The 21,437-nt window shown below is 37.4% G+C and overlaps 1 protein-coding gene across 2 annotated transcripts; it reads right to left on the minus strand.

Moving 5' to 3' along the window:
- Positions 1–10,299: 10,299 nt before the first annotated feature.
- On the minus strand, positions 10,300–20,907 carry AGA (aspartylglucosaminidase). 2 transcript variants are annotated; one of them, XM_071743225.1, is made up of 9 exons: positions 20,732–20,907; positions 18,596–18,749; positions 17,842–17,954; positions 17,569–17,681; positions 16,480–16,594; positions 14,883–14,958; positions 13,975–14,082; positions 11,749–11,882; positions 10,300–10,920 (listed from the first exon to the last, which is right to left on the minus strand). In XM_071743225.1, the coding sequence occupies exons 1-9, from the start codon at positions 20,892–20,894 to the stop codon at positions 10,820–10,822; spliced, it is 1,077 nt and encodes a 358-aa protein (XP_071599326.1). In that variant the 5' UTR covers positions 20,895–20,907; the 3' UTR covers positions 10,300–10,819. The 2 variants fall into 2 exon arrangements, with proteins under 2 accessions (XP_071599326.1, XP_071599328.1); XM_071743227.1 differs by lacking the exons at positions 10,300–10,920; positions 11,749–11,882 and adding an exon at positions 12,930–13,008 and having other exon boundaries at positions 20,732–20,904.
- Between the last annotated feature and the right edge of the window lie 530 nt (positions 20,908–21,437).

The following is a 21,437-nucleotide window of genomic DNA, read 5'->3' on the forward strand; positions in this document are numbered from 1 at the left end:
TAAAGGAGAGTAACATTAACCTTTAGAATATATGTTTGTGGATAAATACTGATTTCATAAACAACTATTTAAATTTAGAAATTAAATTACTGCCTCACACTCATAAATTTTTTGGACTAGTACCTCTTCCCTAAACCTCATGAAAGTAGGGGAGGTTTAGCTGCTTTTTTTACATTGCTAAGCCTATTGTGCTATACATTAAATAAGATTATAAACTATTTAGTTCTAATCTCATTTCTCTCATAAATACTACTCATTTTAAATGTAGAAAATGCTAATGCCATACCCAGTTGCTTCTTTACTGTAGCACTTTAGTTACTATTGCATTTTAAGTAAGTTTAGGCAGAATGTATCTTTCACTTTGAAAGTAACATTTATTTTTCAATTTGTGACACTCAGGTTAGAACCAACAGATTTTATGCTATTTCATGCCTTTATACCCTTTATTTAAAGTACTTCTATAACCAACTATTTGTTACAGACAGACATGCAGCTTGTTTTATCTATACATACACAGCTAGCATTTGGTGGCAATATGAATTCAGCAAATAGATTGAGGGCTGAAGCAATGGTCTGGAGCAATGGTCTTACATTAGTAACTCACTGAGGGAGAAATCAATTTACACCAAAAATACATACCCAAATTTTGAGACTTGACTACATCGCAGCTGTGACTCCAGACCATTACAATTACACATTATTTCTGCATATATACAATTATTTCTGCATCTGCTTTCCTGTGTGAAATGGTGCTTACTCTCACTATTTTTTTCTGAACTGGAAAATATAAATAAGGTCACTTTAGTTTGATGGGGAAAGGGGGCGTTCAAAGAGATGGAAAATGTCATCCTTAATATTTGCATGAATGTTCAAAATATGGAATCAAATATTCACATGGAATCCAAAGGTATTGCAAAGTCTTTGGTGGGCTTCACAGCAACTGTAGGCCCTCCTTCAAAACAAAAACTCCAGAAGATTTAAAGCTCTTGTCAACATCTTTCTTGTACCTGTTTGCACTGTGCAATTTAATTTGCTGTCAGATTCACTTGTACTGATATTTGCTGATGACAGCCAGAGCTCAGCATCTAGAGTCACTTAATATGCTTGCATGTCTGTCTGGATTCCTCTAATGCCTGAAATGCTGTTTATTATTCTCAGTGCTCATTTGAATATTTAAAACATATATTCAAAATCCACGTATGGAAGTGTGGAAATGTGCTTTTTTTAGTTGTTGGGGTTTTTTTAAACAACAAAATAAATCCAATCTAAGGCGAAAACCCAATGATAAAACTATTTTCTAGATAAAACATTCTTGAAAACACACAAGTGAGTAGTATTGTCTAAATATAGTCACTGCTTTAGCTATTAAAATGATTGAATTGCCATTCCTATACTGAGTGCAGGTTCCTGCAGAGTTTGTATAGTTTATGATTTTTATTATAAAATCAACTTCAAACAACATGTCTGCCTTCTCACGATCAGTCACAGGGTGTGATCAAACTGTGAAAAGATCCTAACAATGAGGCTGCTTTTGAGACTAAGCCTTCAGGAAATGCCTTAACGGAGAGTTGGCAAAGAGAAAACTCCCAGAATGCACCAATGAGCAGCAGAACCCAGTTTAAAGATGGGAGGAGACTCTGTAGTTACCAACACTGAGAGCAACTGTGAAGCAAGAGGTCCCCTTGTTTGGCAGAAGAGCCATTGAACTGGTTTGGCTTCAGCTAAAACTGGAACTTAAGTCCTTGCTTCCAATATCATATGTCTATGGGGTCTTTCACACAAGTCTGTATCACCTTTATCTGTATTTTAGATCAACTAAACAAATGAATAGCAATCCAAATGCTCTCTTTTCAGATTAAACAGATTTATAAGTCCAACTGTACTTTTCACTAAATAAAAAACTGGCCAATACATAAATTTTGCTGACATGTGTGTAGGTTCAGGCCTATTCCAAGCAGCCCAAACAATACAGTACTTGAAGAGGGCTTTACCACAACAGCTTGAGAATCACACCTTTGACTAAGAACACATCTGTAGTCCACTAGTTTTTAGTTTATGTAGTACAAATGCAGATTTTTAAAGAAATCTGCATATACATCCTGCTCTAGGCAGCAACCTGGAGTTGCCCTCACATTTTGATCATAGGATCCAGACAGAGAAATTCCTCTTTTCCCATAAATGAAAAATATGTTTATATACATTGCACTTTTGAAACAATCATATTCCTCAGAGGGATCTATTCACATATCTTTAAATCTTGGAAGGATTACAGTAATCATCTATCTTACCCTTTACTCAGAAACCTGGATTTATTATACTCCTTTAATCAGTGTATTAACATCCACTCACCTTCCTCCAGATGCACTTCATCTAGTAATTCTTTGTGGCTCTTTCCTTCAAACATTAACTTCTACTTAATCATAATGACAGTAATGATTTGACATGCAAAAAATCCCTCTTAATCTATTAGAGGCCAGGACACTGAAGTATGGAAAAAAAACCAACCTACAACACTTGAAATAGGGAAAACTGGGAAATGTATTTTAAGCTTTATCCAGAAAACACAATGCACCACCACACAAGGATAACCAGCTTTGATACCCTCGTTCCAATCAGGCAGCATTTACAAGGCACTTTTGTTCAAGTTAGTTAACTCCCTTAAAGAGGAGGGAAAACTAATGGGCCAAACTCTGGGCCAAACTAATATTTCAATATCAGGCAATGTCCATTAAGACCTACAGAAAAAACAGTGTATAATCTCTCATACTTCAGACATTTCTCAGGGTATAAATAATTCCCCAGCAGCAAAAAACCTAAGGTTTTAACCAAAAAGAAACAAGGAAAATTAAAATTCAATCCCTTATTTACTAAATTAATAACGCTCTGGAACCTCAGGATTGTCTTGAAAAATACAATTGAAAATTTTGGAATATCTTTAGAAAAGAACTCAAGTTACAAATTGTAAGTGGGAGCTAAAATTTAAATTTAATTTTAAATCTAGACTACATTTGAAGAACAAGTTTACAATATAAAATTGAAACTCGGTCCTATAGCAGTACCACAAGTCTATGAAAGTGAAAAAAATATTTAACAGAAGTTTCACTCTGAAGGCAAAGATGGTGGGTTGTACTTTTTAAAGACAGTATATTTCCATAGTAAGTGGTCTTGAAGGTATCAATGTAATATGTAACATTTAAGTAACTATTGGGCTTTTCAGGGAACAGTATAAAAGTAAAAAATGCAGTCAATAATAGAAGGCACAAGCAAGCTTATTTTTTATCAGTCTTAAACAATCTAATAGGACAAGGCTTTACAAATACAAAATAATTGCCTCTATATAAAAGCAACCTTTCAGCAGATGGTTTTCTTAAAAATGTGAAATGTCTCCAAGAGGACCAGAACAATTTACTATTATAGCAGCACAACTTTTCAAAGTTGTGTTTTAATGAAATTGAATTCTCTAACTGAAAAAAAGGTTTTTTTGTTTTTTTCTTTAATAAATTACTCAGGATGACAGTAGGTTAATGTAGTATCATATGCCAAGAATAGCATCAACAAAATACAGGAAGTTCACAATAAAGACAAGGTTCATAAAGTTACCTTAGAAACTTTTTTATCTTTTTTGGAGCTATGCAACCACTGAATGAGGCAATAGCAGTCAAAAAAAGTACATTATCACATCAGAAACAGGTTTTCAGTGTAAATGTAAAAACATATAGTCCTAATGTTGGCTACTAAAGATTCCTGGATTCCCACAGAGACAAATACTGGAAAAGATGAAGTCATCAAAGCAAAGTGTAACTGTTAGAAGTATTGCTTGATAGCCTGAGTTTGCTTGTTTGTGCAAAGCAATGCAGAATGAACCGTCAGCATAAAAGAAATTCATATACTCTTGCCATATAAACTACTCAGGTACACAGATACAACAGTTAACTGTACAAGTTTCAGCTATTCATATTTTGGTACTTACAGCTTATTTTGATAAACTAGAACAAGAATTACACAGCTATGGTTTAAAAAGTAGTTCTGGGATAAAGTGGGATTCAGGCAGAAGGAAGTATAAGCTAAAACTGCAGCACACAAAAGGAGGACAAAAAAAAAAGGAAAGTTGGTTTGGTTACTACCTAAACTTCATTTATCAAATCCCAGCTCACTATGTGATGCTAGTTTGAATGTTATAAATTAGATACTGCACTACTGGACTCAGCCCCTGTTAACAATAATCAACTGCAATTCAAACAGTTATTTTTCCCTTCACTTCTCTACATAATCTAGGTTTAAGTGTTACCTAGGATACATTAATTTCAAATTCAGGTTAAAGTCACTGATTGATTGCATAAGATGGATTAACTTTATTTTTAATTTGTTATATCAATCCATGAAGCACATGAAAAATGCAAGCACTTGACCTTTGTAACTTAAATCTCCAGAAGCCAGTTAAAGCCTGTCTTACACGTATCAATTTAGCTGTCTTTGTTGTAAAGTCTCTTCAGAATTACACAATATGCACGACTGACACCTTTGATGCTAATAAATACTGGAAAAGGCCATTCCTGAGACAGCACTATTAATCAAACCCCACTCAGCTATTTTGTCAAAAATACCACTCATTTTGCTAATTGCAAGGTTTCAGGTGACAATCACATAGCAGGCTCTGCTGATTGGGATGAATCTTTTAATGATAGCTTAGGTGATTATGTTCGATCTGCATTTGCAGATTGCTTAGGCTGCTTGATTGAAAAAAATTACTGACAAAAAACTTGTAACTGAGGTTAGGGTTGTTTCCTAGGAACAATAATGTCACTGGGCAGCAAACAAAACTGCAGCTCTCAGCTTCAACTCCTTCTATGTCAGTACTGCAGGCTCAGCCACCACCTGGTAGCCTGCTCATGAGTCAAGAACCATTCATACTGGGTGTTATGTGCTTAAGGAGCTCGACTGCATGAACTCTGAAAATGGAAGGTACACCCAACTTATTTGCACTGTATTCAAAGTCAAGTGTATTTAGAATTTTCATCTTGATTTATTGAAAGCAGCTAAATTAGAGAATACAGTTCACATCCACTGGAAATATTGTTTCCTATGTTGCAAATAGTAAAAGGCTTTTAAATTGAAAACAAGACAGTAAGGTCAATGGGAATAACCTGCAAATATCCTTTATTTCCATTCACTCCTAATTCTAGCCATGATGATAAATACAGTGTAATAATGGTAATTTATTCCATAACTTTTCAGGGGCCTGCCAGCTACCTCTTACTCTATTCTCTGGCAAATTAACAAGTCAAGCATTTCTGGGGTTCTCTTGTATATTTGCTTTGTTTTGAACTGGTAAGAGGGAACACTATTATTTTTTTCTGGAAGACTCCCCAAGTAAGGTTTAGTTCAATCAAGATTCACAAAAATATTTATTCAGATTGCAGAAGAAAACAAACCAATTCTCACTTATTCCCTACAATAAGAATTAATGACCGTAGCTCTTACCGTTACAAAACGTAACTACAAATACACACCTCATGTGCTTGGTCATGTGATTAACATACATGGCAACTATAAACTCTCACCTAAACAAGTGAGCAGTACATCTACTTTTCTCTTCTGGTGCAGCTTACTCTGAAGAGTCACACCTGAACACCAGTTTAGCTTTTAGGTGAAGCTAAAGTAAACATTCCTGAATATAAGAAGGATTTTCTGTTTGCTAACTACTTAGTCAGATTACAGTATCTGTGAAACTGCTCTCCCATGGCTGCTACCATTGCCAGATCTTCATTAAAAACATTGAAAATGTCAGTAGTGTAAAGGGAAGAGATTTGTATTGTCCTCCAAACATAGGGGATGGCGGGCCTGAAAATGAGATTGCATAAAGGGGAAGGTTATGCCTAGAGTGGCAATCTCATGCATTTGGGTTGAGAATAACATCTGCTCAGTTGCACTTCAAAAGTATGAGAGAATGTGTAGCTTGTAAGTCTGTGGTTACTCAGTCACTCAGTCACTACTGTCATATTCCTTCGTAGCATCCTTGGGGACAGACACTACTGTGGAATTTAATGGATGGAAACTTAAAGCACCCTGCAGACTAAAGACCATGATCTAAAAACCCAAAATTTATGCTTTATTCACCAGAAAGTTGCCCTTAATGTCTTCCTGTTCACGAATTGCTCAGGAACCTGGCCCATTCTTTGAGCCCTGCTTCCCAGAGGCTTTGTACCCTGTACTACCTAACCAGTACTGGCAGAGGAAGAGACATATATGTCGGGGTGTGTATCCTCATGGGATTTTATTCCACTTTTCTAGAGAAGCAGATCTTCATGTGCTACTTACCACACAATGTCACTTTCCTTAGTGAAGCTGTTTTACTTAGTCTACTTATTATAGGAAAATGAGGAAAATTTTCTCCTGCCTCAGTGTTTTAGGATCATCAGGCAGGTTACAATCTGAACATGGATTTTCAAGTTTCAAGAACAGAATAGTATAGTCATTAGAGCAAGCAAGTGCAACAAACTCACTCTAGCACTGAGCATCACTCTGTGTCAGCACCGTCATTGGATCAGGCCCTAGGATTGGAAGAGTATGAGAATGACCAGAGCCTGAGGTCCTATTAGCTTCTTAGCATTAGGAGTTAACTTGGAGTTAGGATTATCTGAGGGATTTGATGCATCATCCCCCAGCAAACAGCTACAGTGAAATCCCTGTTTGTTACTGTCCTTTGGTCAGAACTTACAAATTCCACAGCAGAGCTGTGGAATGGGGTGCAGCCACCTGCTATTCTCAGTGCAAAGTGCAGATGGAGGTCAGAGAGGCTGAACTGCTAGATGTGGTATTAAGCTGTTTGAGTAAATACATACACTTGAGTCAGCCAGTCCTGGTGACATCCAGCAAAGACATACACTGGACTGGGAGCAGAAGGAACACTGTAAAAATCATTTAAAGGCTGTTAACATCCTTAAATCCATGATGCAAAGTAATGTTACCCCCCCTTAAGACCCATTTTGTGGGGCTAGTGCTTTCATCAAGCAAGAACAAAAATTGTTGTAAGACTTGCAAAGAAGTGAGATCACAGGACTTTTCATGCTGATGGGATTCAGAAGAATGGGTAAAGATGGAATATAAGCAGCTACAGTTTTTAACACAGCAGCTACTCTGATATAATTTATTTTCTAAATTAAACATTTCCAAACATTCAAATCCATCCTCAAATAACCAAGCTAGCAAAAGACACTTGACTGCAAATGAACTAGACATGTTTATAATACTTTCTATATTCACTCTTTTAATCTGTAATGCTCTGCTTCATTGATCACTATAAACCCATCAGAGATAATCCTAAATAAAGAACTGATCATGCAACAAAAGCAGGAAACCGTCAGTTCTGTGTTGCTCCTCAGTGCTCAGGGAGGTTTCAGTTCCTTTATACTTCTCCATGTATTTGCCTGCCAATTTAACCTTCTTCCTCATCTATGATAACTTGCCTTGGAATTCTTCTCATAACAATGAGAAATATCCAGGAGTAGTATTAAGCTAGCAGCGCAGCCATTTTTATTTTCAAATAGCTTGTCACATTGTATTTAATAAACCACCACATATACCATCAACTTACTTACAAAAAATAAGCATTCATGACCTATAGAAATATAATCCTAAATCTGCAGTACTGTGATATTGTTATCTATTGTGATACTGCTTCTCACTTTGACTGTCCCCTCCCTGAAACCTCAAAAAAACAACTTCTGTAGACAGTATTTTTGTCACTAACTTGCTATTAGTTAATTCAGGACAATAGAGTATTGTCTATTATTTTTTTGTATTTGCAAACAGAAACACCCTTTAAGTCTTCCTTCTCCTCCCTCCTAAATAAGTATGGACAGTAGGCTTCTCAAACATCAAGAAAGAATTGCTAACTGCTTGAGGAATTACACCACCCTTAGGAAGTCTCAACATCCAGAACTTAGATTCTCCCTGCAGCATACTACTTGGCAAAATAGTAATAGAAGACAGTCTACATCACACACAAAGTAAACTTCAGAAAGAAAATTAACCAAAAGTTGAACCTGGATGGGTACAGTCAGAATGTGTCAAGAGTGCTGTTGTAATTACACAAGTCTGCTGACATCAACAAGAAAGTAAATTAATATGGAGAAAACATTTATAAAACAAAAACTATACATTTGAAAAGTATGAAGTACCATTAGTGGTAGGAAAACAGGGAAAAAACCCACCAGTATTATTCTGATTTCAGAGGTGAGAGGTAGGAAAAGGAGCATATTCTGACTTTAACAACACATTACTGACTGTAAAACCTCTACCTGGAAAAGTGAAATTGAAAACTTTGAAATTTTTTTCCTCCTCATACTAGGAAAAAAAAAAATCACCAGTAACAGGCATTCCCTGAACAAATGGCACATTTGGAAGTTGCTATTGCTTTTATTTCACAGACCACCACATTTCACTGTTAACATATCAGCTAATTGTATCATGAGAGCACCGTACTAGCAGGTACATTTATCTATGCTGATTCCTACTGTCAGGGAGGGAGGGTAAAGAGGAGAATAAAACAACAAATATTGTTAAACAACCAAGCATCTAAAAATGTTTACTGCTTGATACAGCAACTTATAGAAAAATAATAAAGCAAGTCATAAAACCCTGAGATTACTATTTGTTACTATAGTCATGCAATAAATAAACCTAACAAATGCTAAAAGAATAAATTCTAACTTAAAAAGTTATCAGCATCAGTGTTGTTGTTACTCAGTGAAGATACAATAGGTTCACTCCAGTTTACAGTATTACTTGTAGATTCTATCTGAAAGACCAACTTTAAATGCCTTGAATTTTCTGAAAATCTGAATTATTCCCCATTTAGGCAGTCACAGATGACAGGATGTATTTCAGTGGTAACCAGCAAACAGTGAAATTACAGGGAAGTTTTCTTCAATAAGTGAATACAAGACATTGGTAGGGTCCATAGAGATTGCTTTATTAAAGAACAATTCAGAAGCATGCAAAAGACATGGCATAGTTGGCTCTATTAGTCAGACCACTGAGCTAAGATTCTTTTTCTGTCTTCAATCAATGAAGCAATAATTTGGTAACAAATTTCAGAAATACAGAAGAGGTTAGGTAGAAGCTACCGAATTTAAAACAAAGTTGTACTGAAAAAAGCCCACACCACTTTACAGACAGGATGCCTTCAACAGTACCACTAACTTGCAAATATGCCTATTCTTTGTAGGTTTTTTTTTCCTGCATTTTGTAGTGAAAGTTCCACAGTAAAAACTTTAATGCACTGTCAAATTAACAATATATTAAAATAGTTTATACAAACTAAGCCTGTCATTTATAACTAATTCAGTGTGACAAAGCAACCTACACTATTAGAGCACATCTTTTGGTACATTTGTCTCATGGAGACAAGTTCATAGAGATGAGCTGACTATGCAGTAGTCCTACCTATGCAGCAGGCTAGAATTGTAACTTCATGACCTCAGGTTCACTGTTACTGAGTCCTGATGATCTTTCAGCATGGGCACTCACAGCCTCGAGAGGCAGACACCAGGTAGCAGAGTGGCATAAGGGCACTAGAAAGCAAACCATGGATATTTGTGACCCCTCCAAAATCAATCCTGCTGGATTCAGCTGCAGCAGTTTGAGACATTACCACTCAGCTGCCAGTACAGAACTTTCTACATTCACAATCCACAATGCTATCTCCAAAGTAAGAATAATTGGGATTTTAATCATCTATTTGCACTTGGTTGCCTGAGTTAGCTTTAGATACAGCAGTCACAACAGAAGAGTGGTATGTAGGACAGGTAGAAAACTTATCTTAAGCACTGCAGATATACACAGTAAGAGCTCCTTTGACTAGAGCTTATTCTGACCTCCAGTGAACTCTGTACTACAAGATCCTCTAAAGATTCAATGACAGAACTGAATCACCTAATTGATGAAGTCCAGCAGTAGGTCATTAAAATGGCTGTTCTAGTTTGAACATTTTTTTCAACTTTCAAAGATACATAAGGAAACATAAGGAAATAATAATTCTAAAGCACATACACAAGCATATTCCAGATTTCTGCCAAATATGCTTTAAATGGCAAAGCGAAGGTCCCATCAAAGCCTTCCTGCTCATCACTTTTGGCTACTTGGTTCTTATGAAAACAGAGAGACCGTAATAGAGAGACCCTGTAAGAGCCATTTCACACTTTGTCTCTGTATGATCATCTGTCCACTTTGTGAGCTCTCTTTCAAAGTTTTTTTTCCAGTGAACAAAGCTTCACTTGCCCAAAAAGCAAATGAAGCTTTGCAGTATTTGGAAGTAAATATACAACAAATAACTTTTTACGGTATTTAGAACAGTTTGATTGTCAGGTTTGCAAAATTTCAAAAACTGAGTTGGAATATAACATAATGTCTATTAAATTCATGATTTAAGAGACCTAAGTAATGAGGCACATCAATTTTGGCCATTTCACTTAGATGTAAGGTTATTAAACAGAGCTGAATTGCCTATGCTGTGAAAATGTCTCCACAAACTATAATTTCACAGCTATGTTAACTTCCTTCAGACTACATTGAGTCAGTTTTTTAAACCTCGCTCTCGATTATACAACCAGTCATGCTGAAATAAGTTACCAAGGTAATTACCTTAGAAAACTACTGATGAATCTTAGTTGCACTACACAAAGCCATAATAAACACCTTTGTACTGGTTCACAGGATTATGCAACAATGAAAATAAAAAATCATTAAAAAAGATAACACCAGGATAACCTCAATACTTTCTTCCTCTTAGTTTAGATGTTAATAGGAAACAAAAAAGTTAAATGCATTCTACTACTTGCTCAGTTGGCTTACTTAGCAATGGGCTAGAAACCATGAAGTAAAACTGAGTGAATCCTGGAATTTTATTACACGCAGCACCTAGGAAAAAAAAAAAAAAACCAAGTGTAATTTGCTACATGTAGGATTAGCATCTCTGTCACTGTACTTTATCATCTAAAGACCCAGTAACTAATTCTGCTACAATGGTGTAATTATTTTTTACAATCAGTTTAACCCTAGACATCTTGAAAGTATTTAATTTTTAAGTAAAAATACAGTGCTATAGTACAATTAATGCCTTATAATACAATGCAAAACAGTAATATAAGTTAGAAATATATATCTCTCTCTCTTTCAATCTTGATTAACTTAATGAGTTCCTCCAACACTAATCTCTTAAACACAGAACTATGGGAAGTAAAAGATCAAAGAACAGCAATAAGCAGTCTGACTAAATAAGCCATGTTGATTAGCAAATTGTATTTCCTACTGATCTAAGAATTTACTAATGAGATGCCTGGCACAATGACTGATCTTGAATTGCTTTGAAGCTATGTTTAAGATTCACATTCTCCCTGCCTTATGCCATATCTATGGGAGGCATAAGCATTCTTTTAAAACCTTAAAAATAATCACACACAGTCCAGGAAAACACATGCAGGTTGTAAGTATTTTTGATTTTTACTAAGACTTGCATAAATTTTGTGAAAGTCTAAGATACCAAAATGCAGTGGAAAAATTAAAGTATCTCACGTCCACACTAGAGCACAGCTGCCCTGCTAACCAGCATCAGATATTATGAATGGTCAATATTGCTGCAGTGTTGAAAGAAAAATTAAAGACTTCTGCTTTAAAATCCACCTTTGGTTTTGTGCTTTGGTGTCCTACTTATGATCAAAAGTTTTGTATGGTAAGCTAAATACATACCATAACTTCCAGTTGTATTGGCACATATAACAGCACCAAAGAACTTTGGAACATATTTCTGAATTCTGGAAATAACTTTCTGACAGGCTGCTGTTGGGTCTGTTCCCATCCGCATGTACTCCACAGCTTGATAACTGAAAAACATAACCCCACCTCCAGACAGTTAGCAATACTAAAGTTATATATTCTAAGATACCACTGAAAGACCTTGATAATTCTTTGATTAATGGAAATGCATGGTAAATAATCTTTTGCCAAACTTCATACGGGCAATTATTACTCAAATTTTACATGAAAAGTGGTTAGGAATGGGACCAAAACAGACTGCAAGATGTCATCTATGCCATTCATCAATCTTGAGCAGGACCAAGCCTGGGATAATGCTCTGATCATTTGCAGAAGAAGAGGCTATGCAACAGATCAGTTAAAGAACTGCAAAGAAAGAGTTAAAGGGTTTTATTTTTCACTATATGATCAAGTTTGGCATTAAAAGTTATAGCGAGTTTTCAAAAAGGCCAATGTCAAGATAATTTTTTGAAGAAAACAGACCACCAATATTACATTACTGCTAATATATTGATTTCAATAGCCTATAAAAAAAGCTTTAAGAAAATATTTAAGTTTATAAAAACATCAAAATTGACACGAATCGTAACTTCATTTACATGAAGGTACAATATTTTGGCCAATTTTTTTGCAAGCCAACTGAAAAAAAAAATACTTTACATGGAAAACTGATCAAAAATAACTTCCTTGGTATCTACAGTATCCTTAGACAAATTGCTATATGAACATTGCTTGAGATGAATCAATTGCATTTCCAAAATGTCTGCAGAGGCAAAAATTTACTTCTGTTTTCTTTTAGACCCTGAAGATTAATAGATAACCCATAATACAGTCTACAAGCAAACAAGACTAGTTTTTGTTTTGATGAAAGATGCATATACCAAGACAAAATCTTGGTACACTGTCATCTACAGACAGCATTAAACAGATCTTATCAAAGTACAACAAAACCAAACTTTCCTTTCATTTTGAGACTCCCAATTATCTTTGACTTATAGGTCAAACAATTGAACTGAACAATTAGGTTTAAGTTATCTAAAGATAGCTATCTGAATATAAGGAAGTATTGCACAGGGGGTCTCTTCACTAATCAAAAACTCAGGAAGATGTTTCTGTCTCAAAGACGGTAGTCAGAAAACGTTAGCAATTTTACCCTTTTTTTGACCTTTCATTTCTGGCAGGTCAGTTCTATTTCTTGTTTTCACGTGGGAGTGAGAGAATATGAAATAATATGGAATTAGAAAAGATCTGTATGTATTCAGAACGTGATTAATTAAATTGTTGTCTAAAATTCACTGATGCCAACACAAAATGTTTTAAGCATTATAGCCAAGTCCTTCAGGCTGCTAAACTGTAATATAAACTTCTATTGATTAATCTCATAGTGGAGCTCAACTCATTACTACTGTTGGCATCTGATACCTCAGGACAATTCATGAAACTCAATTGCCTTTTATTTCAAGACTGGCTTGGAACAGCTTGAAACTGACTCAGGACATCTGTAAATATGCAACAGCTTGTAGGCATCCAGAACTGCCAGAATTTCAGAAAAAGCATCAGAGTAATATGAAGACCACTGCTATACATTCCTCCAAGCATCAGTGACCATTATGTTCAACATGGACTTCCATAACTCAGTCCTGCAGAGACTGACCCACAAGAATGACTGTCAAGACTCGGTGATGAAAACAGCCATATTTTATCCATATTATGTAATCATGGCAACAAGACTAAACCACCACTTCCAGTTTCAAATTAGATGCAATTATAGAGGATTGTTACAGTGACACCTGCTCACTCTCCTGAGCAATCTTAGACTTGCTCCCCATTATTTCTACAATTCCTAACACTTATTTCCCACACAATAAAACACTTTGAAGAAGTCAGTTAATCAGTTCTGTTAAAAAGCATGCAGGTTGGGAATATACTCATTACTTGCTGCCTGTGTACTCACAGGTTGGCAGTACTTACAGGAACTGTCATCAAGATATTTAAGTTGATCCTTCTAAAATAGATAAGGATGACCATTCTTACCCCTTCCATTCCCTCCATTACTCATATTTCAGCAGCCAATTAAGTCAGTCTGCCTTTTTAACTATTGCATTTGCTGAGTTTGCATTTTGCTTGAGAAATCCAGCAAAGCCTATCCTAAGGACAAACCTGGGTAAAAAGCGCATCATGATGTCACCATCCCCAGTGGCTGCGGCCCCTCCGGCTGTACTATCCGCATAGGATCCTGCTCCAGCTATTGGAGAATCTCCTACACGGCTGTAGTGAACAATGCAAGGAGAAAAAACATATAAAATAGAATTAGAAACTGTAGAAAAGGTTAGTTTACTAATTCCCGTGGGACTGACTTAATGTAGTAGCTCTTGGCCTGATATTGGCACACTCTTAACTTTGTCAGCCTTATTGCCTCCAGCTAGTTTTAGCATTAAACCCACAGGAAAACAGAACAAGTAAAGAAATCACTCCACTGCAGTCAGAAGTCTTGTATTAAAATTAGTGATAAAAGTGATCTGTGATAACCTGACTGACCTGAGGCTTAATCCACCTCCAATGCACCACTTTTTATTATTATACTTACTATAGTTAGGGCAGTAAGGTTTAACCAGTGGGCAACAGTAAGCAGCTGGGGACATTAGCAGGTTCAATAACTTGCTGCAAAATCCAGAAGTTGTCTGACTTGGTTGACAGACAAGATTTCTAACTGGGTACAAAAAACGTCAAAGGCAAAATGCAGGCCTTGGACTCTGACTCCACGGATGCTGCCTTGGAGACAGTGCACCTCTCCAAATGCATCTCCAAAATGCTTATTTGTCTCTGGTGACTTTCCTCACAACTGTGTCAGTTTTTAGTGTCTCTGTATAGTGAATCACCTGAGGTGAAAAACAAGCATTCCTTAAAACAGTAATCATCTTGCAACTGTATCGGTTTCTCAGTATCAGAATTTATGGCAGTGACTAGAAATGAGCAAGGCTATTTTGCCATCATCAGAGTCTAAAACATGCAACCTTTGCATAAGCTTAATACAAGACATGAGGTGGGGAAAAAACAGAGATACTAACCCTGAAATTTTGTGAACAGCACCATTAGTAGATGTTCCAGAAGCAACGGTACCACCCACACCAATGACAACCATACCTAAAATATTCAACAGGGATTAAACATGTTCAAAAGCACTCCTAAATTTATTAAACCGACACTGTGGTTATCAAACAGAACCACAGGATCAGGTTCATAGGATCTTCTTCATACAGTAAGACTTCACCTCTTTGCAAGGCCAGAAGTTGCTTTTGGCATGAAACTACAACACAAAATGAGAGCTAAGTAGCAGAGTTCAAAGAGCTGAACTCTGGTTCTTTGAGTTCACTAAACAGTACCTCCTTCTGATAAAAAAGTTTCCTGATCAGAAGAAACTAAAAGCATAGAGGCACTGACCACCATTAACCTCTGCAAAGACACTGGAAGGGCACCAGTTCCTACCAATTTCCTGAAATGCTTTATCTATTAAGACTCTTCTCAAAATGTGCTGGTCAAGGAGACGTTTCATACAGAAAACAACAGGATGGGAGAATGAGAAGTACAAATATAAGTGCCATAATTTACTACAAAACAGCTACAGACTACTTAATGATGTATCAATTCCCATATTTTATTTAGCAGATTTTGCTCTCATCCTGACACTCCATCATTTCTGAGTTTTCTAGCACACTGAAGTCTGTCTAAGACAGTAAAGAAAGATACCTAGCAGCTTAAGACTTTGGTAGGTTGCCTGACTTCTGTAGAACATTAATTGATTAGGATGGACTGGATGCAAAGCAGAAAGATTCACACCTGAAACAACCTGTTAATTCTTGGTATTGCAAATGTTGACAGGCAAAAAGTTCTGAATTGCTGAACAGAGAAAAATCCAGACTAAAGCAAAAAGTGCAAGTTTCAAGAGTAGAAAGTATAAAGCTTTGAAAGACATTAATCTTAACTGCATCAGTCCTTTGTCTGATCTGCTCATTAATCAGCTTATAGGCTTAGCAATTTACAGTCCTCAATCAGTAAACTCTCAGAAGTTCTTGGGACTACTACATCTAATCTGTTTTAAGCATAGTAGGTTCTGCAGATATTTATTGATTTAGTCAAAAGCCAAAACAGAAGAAAAAAGAAAGCAAGCTTTACTTTATAAGTTTAAGAACTGTTAAAAAACCACGAGTTTTGGTTGGCAACAAGAATATTTACTCATTTCTTCTGCCACTGCAAAGCCTTTTAGGTTGGTCTGACTGCTACAAAAACTTGACCTAAGTTAAACATAATCAAGATAAAAATATTTTTTTTTTTAATCTTGGTCAGTTTTCTAAGAACCCTAGCTGCCCAAGAAATTATGCCAAGGTATGTAAGAGGAAAAGCAGTACAGCAATGAACAAATACCTAAGGGAGAAAACTGAAGCAAGGGGTTGTGCAGCTTGTGTACTGGAAAAAAAGAAACCCCACAAAACCAAAACCAAATCCTACTTCTAGGGACTCCAGCCTAAAACATAAGTAACAGAATCTTGAAAACACTCTAAACAAGAAATAACACCTGTATGAAATACTTTTCATTAAACTCTGTATGATTTTAATTTGTAGGGGAATGAGAAAAAATTAATCTTCAGAGTTACCAAAAATTATTACCAATAGTATCATGATTATGAGCACTTCTTTGTAAGATGGTCTGTTCTTCTTTACAAATTACTTTCTCAGGCCGTTTGTATGGTCCACAGGATTTTGAAGAGTCTGGTACCACATTCTGTAATTATTTTGTGATTTACATGAATAATATAGTATGCTTTGTTATAGATACAATTAAAAATACTACAATTAATACCTACAATTTACTACACAGGTATGAGATTCCCACTACTTAAATCACACAGCTGTACTGAAATCCCTTAGGCTGTTTTGCTTAAAAAACAAAGACTGACTTCTGCTAAAGACTGACTTCTGCTTTTATATGGTAGGTTATTATATGGAAAAGTTTTTCCTGCTAGAAAGTTGTTGTTCAAACTGACTATTAAAAAAAAAAAATTCTCGTTCTTCAGTGAAATGAAGAAAATTTTCAAGCTCAAAAAGCCAACTAGATGGATTAAGCTTGTTTTTTACTAATGTCAAGCAATTTTTGTCAAGTCAGTATAACAGTCAAGATATTTTCCCAACTGAAAAACAGAATACGTATTGAATTAAAAAGGTTCAGCATTGCAGCATTTCATACCCAAGGAACAATGAATACAGTGTGCACACATACAAAAACCTGAAACAACAATCCTAAAACAAAACCAAAAAAAGCAAGGCAATTAACCTACCTCACAATAGGCAAGTGTAATGGAAAACTGCACTAATTTCATAAGTTCACAGATCTGCAAAAAGTCAAACTACATAAGGATCCTAATTCCTAATGTAAATTTTTTTTCAGAAATTTATACATGCATCAAAAAATTCATGCACTGCTTTGTTTAGTTTGAGAAGCTATAGCTAAAAAAAAATTTCTCACACCAAAACACTAGCTACTGCAGGTCAAAATTAGGAGGACCTAAGAGGTATGAGCTAGACACATTATTCTTGAGTCTACCAAATGCTTGGTAATTCCAAGTTTGTTCTGCTTAATAAGGAAAACTTTTCTTTTTTCTTCACATGCAAAGCACAATTTCAGCATAAGCTAAAAGGAAGAGGCAAAGCTGCATTATTGACTTCCTAAACCCCCCTTTCACCACTACTGCACCATACCTTCCAGTAGTTTGGCTGACAGCTTCGATTAAGCCAATTTGAATACAATGAAAGAGATTTTGGGGTAGTTAAATCTTCATATGGGAACCCCATTCTCACAGCAAACAGGGAGGCTTGAAAAGCAAAAACAAAATGAAAAACATTAATATATTCCCATTTTTATATATTTTATGATAATGCATTTATGTAAAGTCACCTAGAAATCAAGAAATCCTACATTCTCTGTATTTTACAAAGAGGGTATGACTTGGAAACAGTTAAAGGAGTAGTTACCTGACTCTCCAACTAATAATGTATGCTTAGTGTACTCGATGACCTTTCGCGCTACACCAATTGCGTTTTTTACACGTCTGAGATCTGCAACTGCCCCAACTTCCATAGTGTTGCTGGAAACGAGAAACTTATAAAACTTATAAAAAATAAAAGCATAATTGTACATTTTTATTACAAAAAATCTGTTCTCATCTAAATTAGAATGCTTGTTACTTTAACATATCTTTAGTTGTTCTGTGCCAGAGACAGATGGCATCCCACTATTAGGCAAAAACTTCATACATATATTGTTTCTTCCACAGGCATGGGAATGTTGCTCAGGCATGAACAATTACTTCCACATCAATATTATCAGTAAAGTAACTATTTTGTTACCTAAACCCATAACAAGCCACATATTTGCAATTACCTTTTAATTAGGACAGCTTTAAATGGTAAATAAAGCATAGAAAGTTGGTCCAGAAGTGAAGCATTTATGGAATTAACAAAAAGCCAAAATTTACAGTGCTACAAAACTTCTGCTTTGGAACTGCAATCTAGAGCTGGATTACTGCAGTACATATAAAGATACAGTAACAAATATGCGTAGCTACTCTTCCATCAGTTAGGCAAGTATTCTTCCTAGCTCCACAAGTTACCATTTATAACTTGTCCCATGGTAAGCCCTAAACCAACAAGATCTCTTTAATAACCCTTCCATAAAAGTCTGCTAAAAATTACAGGGATCATTCTTCTCTTAATGTAGTTTTCTTACCCATCCATAATCATTGCATCCAGTGTTGTTTCTCCACTTTCATCTGGGCTTCCTCCATATCCCACACTCCCATCACATTGGTCAATCTCACACTGACCACAGCCTTTCTCAACAGCATCCAGCTCAGAACCTCCCAACTGTAGTACCCTCCAAGCTGTAATCAACACAAAGAATTAAATGTCACCAGTGAAAACAGTGTCCAGTACTGCTTTAAAGAATGTTTCAAAGATGGACATGATGAAAGTGCACGATATAAGTGGACCAAAAAAAGTAATACATTGTTTTTATATCACCTATGCATTACAGATGTTCAAAAGCATGTAAATACTTTCTGAATACTATTTTTCTTGCATATCTGATTAGTGTTTCTGACTGACAAATGAAGCTTTTTTTTCTGACCGGGAAGGTGTTATTTATTGACAATCATCACCACTTCTATATATTAAATAACCTTCTCTGCCCAGAACCAACCACTATCACTATTTAAAGTCTTTTGTGGGGAGGGGAAAGTAAAACTTTTATGTACAAAAAATAAAAAGTTATAGCAAGCAGCCCTCAAAACATTCATATGAGACTACCAAGAGTCCATCTGCAGACCAGAAAGATCTAAACCATCCAGTGATCCACAAGATCTAAACCTACACCCCCGTAACTACATATGAGCAAAAAGGAAGTGGAAACAATATAAAAGAAACTGTTCTCCACATTCTCCTGTACAATCCTAGTCTTCTACTCTTTGGGATCTAGCTCATGGTGCAGTTTTGTATGACATCACAGACACAGCATATGACAACTAGAATAAACTGGACCTTGCACACAGGACATTTCACAAGGACTCCGGGCAAGATTTTCCAAGATGCCTGAGCCTGCAGCAATTGTTATTTGCAATCCTGCTGCCTCTGGTGCTCCATCATCTGCCAGACCCAGCACATAGGAATCAGCAGAAGCATACAACCCAGCTCTTTTTGGCAAAAGTAAATCATTACACTGTCTCAACCATCTCATGAACCCTTACCTTCAAAAATGCTGCATGCAGCTGCATGAAACCATGTTTAACCACGAAAACATAACACTTAACACATACCATCCAAATCTACATACATTTGCCTTTAAAGTTTCAGTGTGAGTAGTACAGCTCCAATTCCTTTTATCTTTATTGCTGGGACTAGCCTTGATCCAAGTTTAAAAGATGCAATGCCAGGGTCTCGTAGCTTTCATAACTGTATTTCACTTCTGACCTATAAAAGGCTTTATAGGTAATCCATTTCATTAGCAAGATTTCCCTAATAAGAAGTTATTTACAATGCAACTATGCTAAAATAGCCTATGAATCGGTATCCACAAATAATTTATGTTGCAATAGGAAAACCTGCTTAGACTGTCAATAGCACATCACAAAACAATACAGATCTCTAAAAATACAATATTCAGAACTATCTAAATCTCTCGGGGCAAGTATGACTCTTGGAAGGGCACCATTAAAAACAAATCACAATTGCAAACACCCAGAAGAGTATCAACCACATTATTTGTAAAAAGAAAGTTTTAAATCTAGCTTTTCCATAGTTTATAACACACATACCCTCTTTTCCTTTCTTTTCTTTCCTTCTTTTTTTGTTTTTTTAAGTGCTTTTTTCCTAACCTTGGAAGTTAAACCATTAGCTTGCAGGCTCTCCAGCAACACCAGGGTAAGGTGACACAGCACCACCGATGCAAAGGCAAGCTCAGGGGCTTGGCCCCTTCCCATACGATAAGGGGCAACCCGGCACCGCGGCGCCCGGTCCCAGCTCCCCAGAGGCCCGTCACAGGCCCTTTGCTGGGGCGCCGAAGCCCGTCACGGTCTCCCTGCCGAGCCGCTCTCGCTCTTATGCCACGGGGAGCAGAGCGGGCGGGAGCCCGGACGGACTGCAGCCGGAGCCGTCTAACGGACCCGGCTCACAGCCCGCTTTCTCTTGCCACACGCCTCAGAAACTGATTTTGTTTCTAAACCACCACCAGCGCCCAAATCCCCCGCCGGCCCCTCAGCAGGGAGGCGCGACAGGAGGAACACCAAGCCAGGTGCCAGATCGGCATTGCCCTACCCTACCCTGCCCTGCCCCACCCGGCCCGGTCCGGTCCGCCCCCCTGCTGGGGCACCTGTCTCTGCGGCCTTCCTAAACGCCCAGGTGTTGATGACTAGAGGCAGAGCGGCGGCTGAGGCGGCGCCTGCCACCTGCAGCAGAACGAACAAGAGAGGGGCAACCAGCACTTGCCGCCGGCCCCCGCCGCACCGCACAGCCGCCATGGCCACCGCCACCATCCGGCCCAGCCCCAACTGCGCTGCCAGCCCCCCTGCTGCGGCAGCGCATGCGCAGGCGGCTCGGGACCGGCGGAGCGATACGATCCGGCCGCGGGTGGTTGTGAAGCGGCCCGGTGCGGAGGGTGATGGTTGCTCTGCGGCCATAAGGTGTAACGGTCTCGGGCGGTGCGGGGGTCCCGCGTGCGGAGGCCAAAGGGCGAGTGGAGAGCGCTTTGTGGCAACGAGTGGACTCCCAGCAAAGGTGACGAAAGGCGGGAGCATCTCTCCTCCGAGGAAAGGTGGAGAGAGCTGGGATTGCATAACTTGGAGAGAAGACTGAGAATTCAGAGTATCCATGTGTGTAAATACCTAAAGGGCAAGGGTAAGGAGGAAGGAGTCAGACTCTTCAGGAGCGCCTAGCGATAGGACAGGGGCCAATGGGAACAAAGGGCAACACAGGAAGTTCAGCTTAAACATGAGAAAAATCACTGTGAGGAAGAGAAGGCACTGGCACAGCCTGCAGAGGGAGGGTGTGGAGGCACTGAAAACCCTGGATGTTTTCCT

Source organism: Heliangelus exortis, chromosome 4, assembly GCF_036169615.1.
Source record: "Heliangelus exortis chromosome 4, bHelExo1.hap1, whole genome shotgun sequence".
NCBI lineage: Eukaryota > Metazoa > Chordata > Aves > Apodiformes > Trochilidae > Heliangelus > Heliangelus exortis.